At 39.8% G+C, this 15,369-nt stretch overlaps 1 protein-coding gene across 2 annotated transcripts; it reads left to right on the forward strand.

The window, feature by feature from the left end:
- Window positions 1-3,368: 3,368 nt before the first annotated feature.
- sstr2a (somatostatin receptor 2a) lies at window positions 3,369-12,469 on the forward strand. 2 transcript variants are annotated; one of them, XM_062442089.1, is made up of 4 exons: window positions 3,369-3,714; window positions 6,072-6,791; window positions 7,744-8,069; window positions 10,888-12,469. In XM_062442089.1, the coding sequence occupies exons 2-4, from the start codon at window positions 6,404-6,406 to the stop codon at window positions 11,317-11,319; spliced, it is 1,146 nt and encodes a 381-aa protein (XP_062298073.1). In that variant the 5' UTR covers window positions 3,369-3,714; window positions 6,072-6,403; the 3' UTR covers window positions 11,320-12,469. The 2 variants fall into 2 exon arrangements, with proteins under 2 accessions (XP_062298073.1, XP_062298074.1); XM_062442090.1 differs by lacking the exon at window positions 3,369-3,714 and having other exon boundaries at window positions 6,456-6,787.
- The last annotated feature ends 2,900 nt before the right edge of the window (window positions 12,470-15,369 follow it).

A 15,369-nucleotide genomic window follows, 5' to 3' on the forward strand; every position in this document is an offset into this window, starting at 1 on the left:
GAAAGAAAAGTGGCATATTTGGCTTGACAGGTTTCTTTAAGTGCTTCACTCTTTCCAGTAACACCTTGTCTAAACAGCTAAACCAATTTGTCAGCAGCTCAGCAGCAGCCACTACAGTCCCTCCCTCAGTCTCTGTCCTGGATCTGTTCAAATAGATCAGGATTCAACGCTGGATTCTACCATCTACTTTATGATGTGTGTGATGGAACAAGCAAGATCAGTGGAAAAGAAGTCCTTTTGGTTTTTGTTGTTTGTGCCCCTTTTGGATAGGAGAGTGTGAGAAAGTTACTGTGAGGTTTTTTTTTAATTTTTAACAGACCTTTACCCTCCAAACTAGGCTCTGTGTTGACAGAGACATGTGTCAGAGTTGAAGGCCAAGTAGACAGTTGTTGACCAGCGCTGTTCAAGGCTGTGTGTGCATGGCATGTGTGTTTACGCTGAGAGAGAGTGGCAATTTGAGATTCACTAGACATACTGTATCTATCAGACAATTAAAAGGCACGATGAGTTGCATTTTAAACATCGGCGCATCCACTTCATTGAGATGGAGATGGTTGCCCAACAAACAACGCTCCCTTCAATCAAGTTCCACGCTTTGAATATTTTCATTCCCTTTGATCATTTGCTTTCAGCGGTATACTCTGTGGGTGGTGGTACTGAGCAGTGGAATCAATTTTAAAAACTGGCATTTTATTGAAATGAGGGATGTTTTGCTGATCACGCATGCAGCACACTAACTTCAGATGTGTGATGGAAAGCAGTTTCATAGCATTGTCGTAGCATGAGAAAACTATTAACATATGAGATCAATAATGGAATTATTTAGTGTTGTTGTCCTTGCTGGTGTTTTTTCACAGAAGCACAGAGCATATTTTGCACAAACTCCTTTGATTAGAGTTGTATAGTTAATATTGTCACCTGTGTCTCCTCTGCAGAGCCTGAGAGGAGCCAAAGAGAGAGAGAAAAATGATTTAACTCTAACTATTTGCCTGTTCTCCTCTTGTAGAGGGCACACAGTCAGTGGGAAGTTTGAGGAAAGCAACAGATAAAACATTTCCCCTGCCCAAGATCAAAGGCATCCTCCTGTCTCACAATAAGTTCATGTTCTTTACACGTATTGTGCTTCCACCTGCATCCGTGAAGCTCTGCAGAACCCCGAAGCAGAGTTTCTGATAGTATGAAGGATCTTACAGATACAGTAAAACAGTGTTGTGCTTAAAAGTCAAAACCCAAAATATTCACAAATCATGTCTTATCAAATCAAAGCAATCCATAGCGATCGTGTATGCAGAACAACAGAATGGCAAAAGGCTGAATTCTGTTCAATTGAGAGCACAAATTATTAAATCGAGAGTACAAATACCTAAATTGGGAGCACACATTACCAAACAGAGAGCATAAATCCGAGCACAAATAACCAAGTAGAGAGCACAAATAATTAAACTGAGGGCGCAAATGGCAAACATTGAGAGCATAAATTACTGAATTGAAAGCACTTATTAATTATTTGAGAGCACAAATGACTAAATTAAGAGCACAAATAATGAAATCAGAACTACAAATAATTTAATGGAGAGTACAGATTAATGAATCGAGAGCACAAATAAATTAATCTAGAGCACAAATTACTGAATTGAGAGCACAGATAACTAAATCAAGAACTCAAATCAATGAATCTAAAGCACAAATTACTGAATGTAGATCACAAATCAGTGTTCAAGAGAACAAATGACTAAATCCAATTCACAAATTACTAAACTAAGAGCACAAATAATGAAATCAAAACTACAAATAACTAAATTGAGAGCACAATTTACTGAATTGAGAGCACAAATTACTAAATCGAGAGAACAAATTAATGAATTAAGAGCACAAATTACTGATTTGAGAGCATAAATTAATTCATCTAGAGCACAAATCAATGAATTGAGAGTACAAATTACTAAATCCAGTTCACAAAGTACTAAATTAAGAGCACAAATAATAAAATCAAAACTACAAATAACTAAATCGAGAGCACAATCAACTGAATTGAGAGCACAAATCAGTGAATCAAGACCACAAATTACTAAATCGAGAGCACAACTGAATGAATCTAGAGCACAAATGAATACATCAAAACCACAAATAACTAATTCAAGAGAAGAAATTACTGAACAGAGAGCACACATTATTCAATCAAATTATTATTAATTATTAAAAAATTAAAATTCAATTTAAATAAAGCTCAACTTGTTGTTTTTACACTTTGATTACAAATGAGAAATAATGTTCGGCTGGTCTTTTTGCAAAGCTGAGCTAAGTGGTCTTCACCTTATATTGACTAGACACAGATGAGAGTGGCATCAATAATCTTATCTAACTGTGAGCAAGCAAGGCAAACAAGTGTAGTTCCCAAAATGTCAAAAACATCCATTAAATGATGTCATAGTGCTGTTTTTTGAACCACTTTGTTCTTGTTGATCATTTAAAAATGGATTTTTAAGGCTGGTTCTCAGTGACGTCAAACCTCCTGAATGGACACTGATTTACATGAAAGGAAATGTTATCACCAAATTATCACAAACATTCTCCCCCCTCTTATGTTATTGTATACATCTCCCTCTGAGTATCCTCAGTCCATCCTATCATTTTGGACACAAATAGAACTATTAATCTTTGATAAGACTACAGCTGTATTAATAATAGCAGCACTTAAGTGTTGTGATGTTGAGAAAAGTTGTGGGGCATCTTCTCATGCAGCTCTGACAGAGGTCATGGAATATACCCGCCAGCTGCACTTGCTTGAGAGCTCCTCCTTTATAAATACTGAAAAGGGGGCTGTTAGGGTTTGCTTCATCCATCAGTTCCGAGTGTCCTCACCATCAGTTGAGGATGTGTACCATTGACTCTGATCTACAGCTCCAAGGCCTGAAGAACACTTGAAATAGTTTCATTGGAAGCTGTTGGATTTGACAAGAGACTGTGGCATCTTTCTCTGTGTGGCTGCTTGTTTTTTTTACTCTGTAAACATCACACATAAATCCAATTTGGTTCATTTTGAGACACTTCAGTGTAGAGCTCTGCACAATTTGCAGCAACACAAATGGTGTAACCCTGCAGTTTAATGATGCAGGGCTCCGGGAAAAGAGCCCATTCATTTGCATGAGTCAAAATCAGCAATCCGGTGAACACCAACGCACACAGGGTGACGCGCTCATCGTCTCTCTCTCTCTCTCTCTCTCTCTCTCTCTCTCTCTCTCTCTCTCTCTCTCTCTCTCTCTCTCTCTCTCTCTCTCTCTCTCTCTCTCTCTCTCTCTCTCTCTCTCTCTCTCTCTCTCTCTCTCTCTCTCTCTCTCTGGTGCAGTCGTGCGTCCTGCCGCGGTGTCTAGTCTCACGGGATTCAAAGACTTTGTGTTGGACGCAGCGCACTCAGAGCGCACGCCGGCTCTTTCGAAGCGGTCTGTCAAAGTTTCCCTAACAAAACGCGGAATATTTCTTGGAGGTAAAAATGACCTGAGAGACGCAGTTCACCCACCAGCTCTGGTGAAGGCGGCGAGTGGAAGGCTTAACGCCAGCGCCGTGCGTAACACTGAGGGAGCAGGTGGATGGAGAGGCTCGGGATGCAGATTTCCAGCAGGTCAGCGCCGTTTCGGAACGGCAGGACTCCATATTCTGTGCAAGGACATCTTGCCACGATGGACCTGATATGAAGAGGAAGTTTTCAGTTTAAAAGTAAGTGTGACTGAACATAGAAGACATAGAATGGGAATTTTGTGTAAATTATTAAAATTGTTCATTTAAAATGTCTCTTCAGGCATGTCGTGAGGACTTTGGCTTGCTTTTGCGCACTGTATGAATATCTTACACTGGTTTTGTGGGGTAAAAGTTATTTTTTAAATTTTAACTAAACCTGTCATGAATCTCGTGCTCGTGGTGAAGGAGTAATTAGGTTTTTATGTGTGCTCCTTGATCTCAGTACAGCTATAATAATTGGAACAGGTGCAACTCCACTGGAGAAACAAGTGAGAGAATTATCTCAGCTCTCGGGAAGCACTGATTTTGGATAAACTAGATGTCAATGGGGAATAAGGGAGGTCTGTCATTCAATTAAGAGTTCAAAGGTTTGATGCCCTCAGCAGCCATTTTATGTCAAAGTGCCCTTGAGAGGAAACACGAAGCAACCTGCTCACTTTGTAAACTGTGCGAGTATTTCCAATGAATGCGGATGAAAGACAGTCCCCTGTTGCGCTGGACATCCATCACACGCAGCCTGCAGGATAGTGTGAGGCCGAGTCAAGCCAAGCTGCTTTCCCTGGCATCACTTCACCTGCGCTGAGCTGCAGTTCCCGACATCCATCCTCAAGGAGCCTATTAAACTTTCCCTCTGTAAGACTTTTAATAGAGCAGGAGAAACATAATTACTCTGCTTTATAATTAAACTCCAAGATGCTACCAACTAACACCACATTTAGACAGCTGGGCTTGCTGCTAAGAAACGCCATAAACCCTCTGATTGGTGAATGTATATTAATGCAAATTGCTTTTCCTCACACTTCCCCCATATAGCATTGTCCGTATAACTATATTCATGCTTTAGCAATTACCTCAAATAATGAGTATGCATCATTTTCACCATAATGTTTTACTCACAAGGTTAAAAAACCCACTAAAACAGTCAAAAGACCAATATGTGGAACTAACCACTCTGTTGAATCTCAGATAAATCCAATTTAGATTTGTTTGTAACTCAGAAATCAGGTTGAGGTGAGTTCTGTTGAAGGTTTGCTGATTGCTATCCTGAGAGCTGTCTCACCCACATAATCCACAACAAAGAAATGGTGCAACTATGTCAAAATAGGCCTCATTTATTGGTTATAATAGTGCAGAAATCCTTAATTAGTTGACAAACCCATGAGTGGCTTTAGTCTTTAAATCTTAATTGAACACCTTTTGGTTTTTTGACTGATGGAACGATTAAAAACAAAGTTTGAAGTCAAACCCTTCAGCTCTGATAATTGGTGATGGGCATTTATTTTATAGACTGAATAACATAATTGGGTAAGACAAACACAGTCTATACATTAATAAAAAAAATACAATAACCTTTGTAACCACCAAACCCTTAATTAGGAAAAATAGGACTCCAAATTTGGCCCACATGTGCCAGTCACGTGTAAATGAGCTAAATGATGAAAGCAAGATCTGGACTGTTGAGCCGGCCGCTGTCACTGCAGGGAAAGAGTGAGTGATCCTGCCACAGTATCAGAGCTGTTTGTCCCCAAGATCAATTGAATAAACATTTGTCTTCAGCAGCGCCGTGCCCTCGTCGTTCTCTCGCTCAGGCGTACCTTTTTGCATGTATGCACACACAGACACACACTCAACTAATATGGACAACTGAGCTCATGTAGCATTGGGGAGATTTATGGTTTGGACTGAGTTAGAAAGCAAGAAAAATTAGCAGAGGTTGACATTATGATGTTGAAATAATGAAGTGTGGTAATCATGTCCTATATTTACAATCATGTAAATATAGGACTCTAAAGTTGAAATCGTGATGAGTGTTGTGCCCATACCTTCCTGACATTAGTTCAAAAGTGTGCAAATCAATGTCATGATATAATATTGTTTAAAAAAAATTGTGTGTTTGTAGATGTTGAGTGATGCATGGTATCTTGGTGGTTCAGTTGCAAACCCTAAAGCTACAGTATTTTAGGTTTGAGTCTTACCTATGATAAAAGAAAAAAAAGACATTTTCAGAAAACTGCACATCATTTAAAATTTGGACTTGGCTCGATTTGACTGTCTCCTGCATGTCTGCCAAATACTGGCTGTAGGGGGAAAAGACAGAAGATGAAGGAAATAATTAAGTAAAAGAACTGAACATGTAGAAGACTGATTTGGAGTTCAGTCTAGAGAGAATATTTTATATGGTACTCTGACTAAAAAGGGATGAAAGCAGTTATGTAGAATAACATTGCAACTCTCAACTTGAATCTTAAATGACTATTATTATTTTTCAAAGGATATATTCTCTCTTTCTCAGTCCAATTTACTGTTCTTTCACTCTTTTGTCTCTTTTTCCATAGATCTGTTTTGTTCTTTTGCCGTCTCTCTACAGCTGGGATGTGATACTTGTGGTTCCTCGTACATTATAATCCCCAGTCATCCCAATCCTCAGATCCCCAAACCCCTGGATCCCCAAGTCTTAAATCTCCAGTACCCCAAGCTTGTTTTAGAATTTACCTCTAAAATCCTTTTACCCTAATTTTTACGACTGTTTTTAGCATGTAACCCTAACCCAAAACCCACTTATATCTACCATAATCCAAACTCCTTTAGGATCAAACGTCTACACTTTACCACTTGCTGTCTGTAGACACTTAGAACCCTTTGATATACTAAAGCCCTCTCAGCAGTCATGGCCTTGGATTGGGGGTCCTTCCCCCCAACTCCACCCAACATCACCATACCTGAGCCCCTCCTGTATGACAGCTACATCCAGGGTAATGAGTCCGACCTGGATCTAAACATCACAAAGACTAGGGAGCCTCACCAGGACAAGACCAGCTCAGTGGTCATCACCTTGATCTACTTCATGGTGTGCGCTGTGGGTCTATGTGGCAACACTCTGGTCATTTACGTGATCCTACGTTACGCCAAAATGAAGACGGTGACCAACATCTACATCCTCAACCTGGCGGTGGCAGATGTTCTGTGCATGATGAGCCTTCCGTTCATTGCGCTGCAGTTGACACTGGTGCACTGGCCCTTCGGAGAGGCTCTGTGCAGGGTGATCATGACTGTAGGTAGGTGTAAAGCAAAAGGTTAATGGTATGCTTTAGAAAGCACCAACATATTGAGTGTTTAACTGGGCAAATAATCACTCTCATTTAAAGGGAAATCACCCTCAAAAAACTATCACCAATGGTTGCAATTAAGGGAAAACCTTGTTCAACATTTTGGAAAAATCAAAAATAATATAAATAAAAAGATATACAATTATTAAATATATGTATTCTTTAACATTTTTGTCGAGTAAGATCAATATCCCTCACATCAATAGGGTAAATATGACGCTATAATCAGGAGTAGCCGTGTTGTAGTAGTCTTGCTGTCAACCAGGCAACCAGCAGTGACTCCAGGAAATCACTATGCCCAACAAAGAAAATCAGTATCTGCTATGGTAGCCATTTGATTAGAACCTAGATATGCTTCTTTACTTTTTTAAAGGCTGTAACTCAAAGAGTGATCGTTAAAAATCTTTCACACTCAAGACATGGAAATTCCAAGAAGTCACTGCAACCTGTAAAGACATTGTTTGACACACAAGTTGTTATTTTTGTATTTAGCTTTGGTGCTGATCAAAGAAGATATAACATGTTAATAAGTGAGTGTTAGAAGTGCTGGTAAAAAAGAGCCAGGCTAGCTTTTACTTGTCTTTATGCTAAGCTACTGGCTCCAACGTCATCTTGAACAAACAATGTCACAGTGGCATCCATTTCCTCATCCAATTTTCTGTAAGAAATCAAATAAGTGTATTACCCACGATATAAAACTATTTCTTCAAGTGTAGATTATAAATATTAAGATTTCAGTTGCAATTCAAACAGTGCTGCTGCCTAACTGTCTTTATCAATTTGAATCACTTCCCCCTTTTAATACACAATAATTACTGATAATTAATAGTTTGCTGATACATATCCTCACCTCACCTAACCTTCCTTTCTGCACTCCTCCACTCTCTCCCCTCCTCTACAGACTCTCTCAATCAGTTCACCAGCATCTTCTGTCTCATGGTGATGAGCATCGATCGATACCTGGCCGTGGTCCACCCTATTAGGTCTACAAAATGGCGGAAGCCTCGTGTAGCCAAGCTAATTAACCTCACAGTATGGGTTGTGTCGCTGTTAGTCATCCTACCAACTATGATCTTCAGTGGCCTAGACAAGGTGCCAGTGTGTGGGATTGTGTGGCCGGAGCCCCAGGATGTCTATTACACATCTTTTATAATCTATACATTCTTCATTGGATTCTTCCTGCCGCTGGCAGTCATATGCATGTGTTACCTGCTCATTATAGTAAAGGTGAGACTCTGCTGCTGCATATGTGACATTATAATTTAACATACATTTTTCTGTTTTTATATCTTCTTATATATTCCTAATCAGATAATTCCGATAATCCTTTTATTAGGGATAGTCACAGTAGAATGAATAAGCATCCAATTGCAGTGGCGGCTGGTGACAAAAATGTTTGGGGGGGCGCAGTTTGATGGTTGGTGGTCCTAGGGTTAGTGTCAAATTAGCCGTAGCACCACTTCATACCGCAGCAAAAAAATATAAATAAGAAAGAAAAACTAATCTAAAAACAACACAACACACTATAATGTCCCCTGGTTTGTCCCAGTATGGTATCTCTGACCCACAGAGAGAGGAATAAAAAATTATAACCAGACATGATAAAATGCCCATTTCACTCACGTCACCTAAAGATACCAGCAGTTAAAGCAGAGTTACCAATAAGGTAATATGCTTAAAAAGAGACACCACCTATATTTTAGTTATTGTGTCTTCAGTCCTGATTTCACTGTAATCTGTTAGTTGTTGCAATACCTAAAGATGACAATAGATGGCGCATTAAGCACTATACACTGCTGTGATTAGGCATAATTTATTTAACTTATTTTAATAATGAAATGTACCCAAATCAACTGTAATAGTCAAAATTAGTTCCATCATTTCTTATCCTGCATTTATGCATTTTAGTTTTTTACACTTCATAGTTATGTCTTTTATAAAGTATTTTTTAACACTTTACAATATTAATAACAGCAATGCAGCTACTACCTGATCTTTTATATGTCCTGTTGGAGCTGCTGGATGCACCCACTGACTGAATCTATGTTCCTCTTCTGGAGCTTGGCATAGCAGAGGTCTACATGTGGCCAGGTGTGGTGAAACAGCTGCAGAAAGAGCTCAGCAATGCTAAGTCTGCTAAAAACAACTTAGCTCCATGCTATTGTCTCGATGGCTGCAGCTTTCTGTTTGATTTTTTTCAGAGATATGTTTTAGGTGTCGTTCCCCTGTCGTTGTCCACAACGTTTCGGTGCTGACACTTTGAAACAGCAAACAGATAAAGCAATAAAAGGAATAACTCACACTGCATCCAGCTAGCCAGCTCCGTTTATCATAACATCAGCAGGAGAAACTCTCAGCTGCTCCATCACCTGCTGCTGCTTTATCCTCTTTCTCTCTTCTAGTGAAAGTCTTGTGAAATTAGGTTTTTGTAGAGAAATTACAAAATAATCTTCTTTAATTTCCGCGGCTCCACTTTAACGTCATCTCCTGAACCTACCGTCAGCAGGAGTTTGGGTAACAGCAGCTGACGGGAGGGCGTGAATGACAGCCGGAACTGTCCAATCACAGTAGATTAAGAAACATGAAACAACAACAATTCGCTGCCAATAAAAGTGGGCGTGTCCGGGGCGCACTGAGCTGCGCCCCGTGGGAAACGTGACGCAGGCCAATGAGAGAGCAGCCTCAGGTCACATGCTTGTCAAAAGTTTGAGGGCTTGCATTGACTTCCATTAGTCCGGCGCCCCGCATACAGGAAGTACATATAGAAAATAATAAAATACCATTTGGAATCGATTTAAAATGAATGATGACAGGTGCTTAGAGGCTAACAGGACCATCTTGCTAACAAATACTATTTATTTCATAATTATTTAGCATTTTCTAATTCATTTATGTTTAATATGTTTAAGTAGATTTTGGCCAGATATTTGATGGGGGCGGCGCCCCAGCGCCCCGCATTGACCGGCCGCCACTGTCCAATTGTCAACCAAACTCATGGATATATTTCTGCCATTCAATCATTTTTATTTGTGGTTTAAGATAAAATGGTGGGATTTCAGATGTCACTGGTACAATTATAAGCTCTTGTTAAAATGACATGGTCAACAATGGCCGTTAATTTCATCAGTATCCTGAAAAAGCCCCCAACAGTGAATGTTTTTAAGTTTAAGTTACGTTTGCTTGCGCTACAGTTTATGATACACATGAAAAATTATATAATTCTACAGATACTTAATACAGTTTATAGTTGGATGTTAAGATTGTTGTCCGTATAAAACAGGTACTAGCTAGGCCTTGTGGCTATTTGAGGGAACATTTCAGGCACTATAGACATTCAAACTGGAACATAAATCTTTGTCAAGTGGGTTTAAATTAAGAAAAGCTTGATATACTCCAGCTATCTTCCACTGAAGTTAATAAAAAATGTAAAATCAAAGCCATAGCAGGATTTCTTCTTCAACTCTCTTGCTGGAGTGCCCACTACTGCCACTGGTGGCTGGAAGCTATATGACATCTAATCTTATTTTACAACCCCCGCTAGCATCATAGAATGCCTCACGCCATCAACATCCCCTTTTGATGATGACATGGTTTATATTGACTTCAATAAAAATTTTCCACCTAATTAGTTGCTAAAAAAGATGCAGGGTTTGAAAAATACAGACTCGGTATGTGGTAAGTATTTAAACTTATTTAAAGGTAACTTCCTATTTTGAATTTTAGGAATAGCTGAGCGACTAAAATTTTGAGTTTTCTATAGCAAGACAGTTGGAGTATATCATGATCAGGATAATGTTCTATATATTGTGCTGATACGTGGTATGACAGGTAACAGCTAGCTAGCACTTACGGGTTGGGTACAATTGGAAAATACTTTCTATAATCAGGGTTACATATAACCTCCTAGCTTTGAAATCAGAATGTAGAGAATGTAATTTGTAATCTATTTCCTCGGCTTGGAAGATATTGTAATGTCACACAGTGTGAATATAGCGCTTTTATGCTGTAGAGATTTTAAGTCACTGACAGTCCTTCCCTTTGCCAGGTGAAGTCATCAGGCATGCGTGTGGGTTCAACCAAGCGCAAACGCTCCGAGCGTAAGGTAACACGGATGGTGTCCATCGTGGTGGCAGTGTTTGTCCTGTGCTGGCTCCCTTTCTACATTTTCAACGTCACTTCCGTCACCAGCTCCATCAACCCCACCTCTGCTGTGAAGAGCACCTTTGATTTTGTGGTGGTGCTCGGCTACGCCAACAGCTGCGCCAACCCCATTCTGTACGCCTTCCTGTCGGACAACTTCAAGAAGAGCTTTCAGAATGTTCTGTGCCTGAAAAAGGTGGCAGGCCTGGACGAGATTGAGCGCAGTGACAGCAGGGCTGACAGGAGCAGGATGGTTAACGATGCTATGATCATTAACGCCAATTTGGACACGCACAATTCTGCCCTGCTCAATGGTGAGCTGCAGACCAGCATATAAAGGAGTGGCAAAAGAGTGGTGGTCACATCCAAGGAGGCCAGAGAGACTTATGAGTGCTTGGGGCTTCCAGATTGGCTGCCAGTGTACTGCCAGTGACCCCTACTGAAAGATGCAGAGGCCGGACGATGATGTAATAGCTGCTGCTCATGGACACTGACACATGAACAAAGTCTAAGTGAAATATAAACAATTTCATAAGGGTTTTCAAAGGTCAGGGAAAGTACATTGACTCCAGCTCAGAACCCTTGATATTTGGGTTAATGAGGATACTTGAGCTGGTTAGCCCTGAGGCAGAGCAAAATGCATCTTTCCTCTACTGATCTTAAGCACTAAAGAGACAAGTAATATTGAAATCAAACAAATAGGATTTCTGTTCACGCTCCCTATCGTAAGGCTTCTATTGAGTTGTCAGAACTCGTCCTGACTCAACTAAAATCGAAATTTAATGCAATTGGACCAGTTGCTGGATTGGAGGGTGGACTTCAATGGATCCTCTGGAGAAATATCTCGTCTTTGTGGAAGCTTAGAAGGCCAAACATTTAGTGGAAAACAGCCAGCACATTGGTTCTCTAGAGAAATAAAAAAAAAAAAAAAACAGAAACCACAACACAAAGATGAATAGTTCAATGGTCATGTTTTATTCATACCAGCTGATTAGTCTGGGTTTACATGATCAACAGAGCCACAAAATGACAAACCTCTCTAAACACGGCATCTTATTTACCGACAGTAAAGGATGCTCTTTTCCCTCTCTGGCTGGCGTCTCCGCAGGAGAAGCGGCATCGATCTGTAAACTCTTGAATTTAACATCCTGGATTATTGATTAAGCGGAAGGATGGGAAAACATCTTGGCAGCCGCTGTGACCTTGCTTGCTTCAGAACAGCTAAACTTTGTATATAGGAAATGGTTTTCTGTCAGCGTTTAGGGGGACAGTTCAACACGTGGACGGCTCCATGTCTAAACCAAAATGAATTTCAAAGGCAATCACTGCTATAAAATTCTGTTTTGTTGTGGTATGCATTGAGGACAGCTTCTAAACCATGTTTGTGAAACACATATGTACTTTATACTTCACTGTGTCCTGGTACCAACAATAATTACTCCCTGTGCCAACTGTGCCATTGTAAAGAGCCCATTTCTACTTGTAAAGTGTTGTTTTTGACTATGTGAGGTTTCCTCCTGGTTTCATGTTGAATTGTGGTCAGCGTCGTCAGCTTCACATTTGGTTCAGTCAGCGTGTGCTTGCAAAAATGCCTAAATTTCACAGAAGGCAGCAAAATGTGTCATGTAGAGGGAGGGAGAGTGGGGAGTAAGGAGAGAAAGAGAGAAGCTTGTGTATATTATATCTACAGGGAACACAAAGACAAAGCTGGAAAGATTGTAGTGGGCTGTATGAATACAGAAAAAGGAAGGCTATATATGTCTATGGCTGCATTAAACTGTGCAGGAAAAAAAAAATGCTGTTGGGCCCCCTACCAGACTCTGTACTTTGTGTATATGCCAAGTATGTACTTGACTAATAATACCCTGCCCAAGTCTTCTGTGTGCTAGTGGTATACTGGCCATCAGGCATACCGGGACAAACCCCTGTGGGCTGCTGAATCACTGAGCTGGTGGACTGTCAGGAAATCCATACAATTTTTGACAGCCTTGTTTGTCTCTTTACCATCCCTCTGTGTGTGCCTATCATTTGGGGTGTGTGTTCCAGGACTAGTCTCACTGACAAATCACAAGCAAGTTCAGTCCCAGCAGATAAGGTCATGGCTATGTGCCAGTTAGTTTGTGATGACTTCATTAAACACAGTTTTATTTACGAAACATAGGCACAAGCTGCAATAATCAGGGTCCAAGCAAATTGCAAGCATTTGGATGCTTGTTCATCATTCAGTTGACAAGAAGCCAAACTCTTGATTGTCTTTAAAATAACTCAACATGGCCATCACTATATGCTGATGTTGAGATATATAAATCTACTTTTAGGAAAAAAATTGATATAACTTATGAATTTCAATGAAGACATGTTTCACATGACTATATTTGTATTTAATTATTATTTCATTCAAGATCAGGAATGAATCCTATGTCTAATATGTTTTACATATTGTTACCATGTGAGAAGTGCCAGAACGATTTAGACCATGTGTAGGATGGTAAAAGTGGGACTTGACTCTTATCTTTTGCACTGGCTGAAGGCCACCTAACCAGATCACCATTGTGTATGTGCACAACCATGAAAAATTACCAAGGTACATGCCTAGAAGGTTTTGACAGGATGAATTATGAACAGAATGAAGTTCTGTCTATCTTAGTTGAATTTATACTTTTTATAGCATTTTACACATTTTGGATTTTTGTGATTTGCTATGGGAGACCAGAAGAGTTTACAACAGATGAGCAGAAGCAGGCAGATGCACACACCTACATACATACATACTTACATACCAAATTAGCTAAAAATGTAGAACCTTTCTTTATATTGCTCTTTAGTGGTGTAAATCCTTTAAGAAATTGGCAGTTGATAAAATGCTATAAAAGTAGGACTCAGTCTTGCTTGTTGCTATGTATGCCATGATCTGGACTCATCTTGCATTTTTAAACTCCCTGTGGTATTTTATACACTGACTGAATAATTACAAGAAGCAGGAGGCTATAGTGGAATTTAAGTGTGCATAGAACTCCAACTGTATATTTAGTGACCTCTTTTGTGGTAACAGGATGTCTATATGCCAGATTAATTGATGAAACAATCACTCATAGGAATCATAGAGGTTCCTATCTTTTATTTTGGGTTTTTATTTTGCTACGCTGGTGGAATAGGCAAACTATTGAATGGATTGCCATGAAATTTGGTACATATATCCATGTTGCTAAGAGACTGAACATGGTAACTTTGGTGATCTTCTGAAGATCTCTCTAACGCCACCAGTAGGACATATTTTTCATGTACCCAGTGAAGTATCTCAACATCTACTGCATGTTTTGACAAAAAAATTAGCATGGAGGAACTTTCCATGTAGCACTATAGTCATGTCAGTTTGTTTAATTGTCCAATACTTTGGTTCATGACCAAATACCTGCAAAACATCCCCATCAGTCTTTGCTGTACGCTACTAAGTTTGCTAATACACTACTAAGATAGTGAACATGGATAACTTTATACCTGCTCGCATACAGCAGCTAGCATGGCTGTAGACTAAGTTGTTGCTGTGACTTATTTTTATTGCGACAGAGTGATGTGTTGCCTAAACTGAAACAGCTTCAACGCATATATAGTATATGCTTATGAATTAACTTTCACATCGTTTGACTTCATTAACAGCTTTCACAAATTAGCTTGGTGTTTAAATAGCTGCCCAAAACAATACAATTTGTTGAGTTAACTGGGGTCACTTACTAAGATACAGCTTCCTAGAGTCAACTACCTGAATTTGGAAACAATGATACCTTATCATTCATTATTGTCAACTGAAAAGGCCCGCATCAATAGCAGATATCAATTTCCACGTGAGCTATCAAGCTTATTCGTCCAAAGTGACTCCTCCAATAGACCCCTATGATGGAGCCACACTTGGTTGCCAGGAGATTTTTTTTCAAACAACTGCAAAGGCTCCATAGCAGTAATAGGGTCACCCACCATATGCTGCAATGTCAGGTTCACTTCATCCAAGTGTATTGGTCAAGTCATAAGCCATCAATCAGAGCAATCAAAATAGATGACAAGTCAGACATGGCTTGTCCTGAGAGGTTACTACAGGAAATAATTATGTGGCCACACACACACACACACACACACACACACACACACACACACACACACACACACACACAGAGACACTCAGCACACAGATAACTGTCTCCCAGTTGGCAGTGGGCCACAGCTCTGTAATTTGTCATGGCAATCTCTCGGAGCTGTCAGGGCTCGTAGTAGTATTTCTAAAAGGTTAAGTCCCAGCTACACTCACAGGTCAAAGTTGGAACACACACACTCACACAGATTTCATCAGTGGTTATAATAACCCAGAGAACAGTGTGTACATGTGTAGAAAAAT

This window comes from Scomber scombrus, chromosome 21 (assembly GCF_963691925.1).
Source record: "Scomber scombrus chromosome 21, fScoSco1.1, whole genome shotgun sequence".
Classification (NCBI taxonomy): domain Eukaryota; kingdom Metazoa; phylum Chordata; class Actinopteri; order Scombriformes; family Scombridae; genus Scomber; species Scomber scombrus.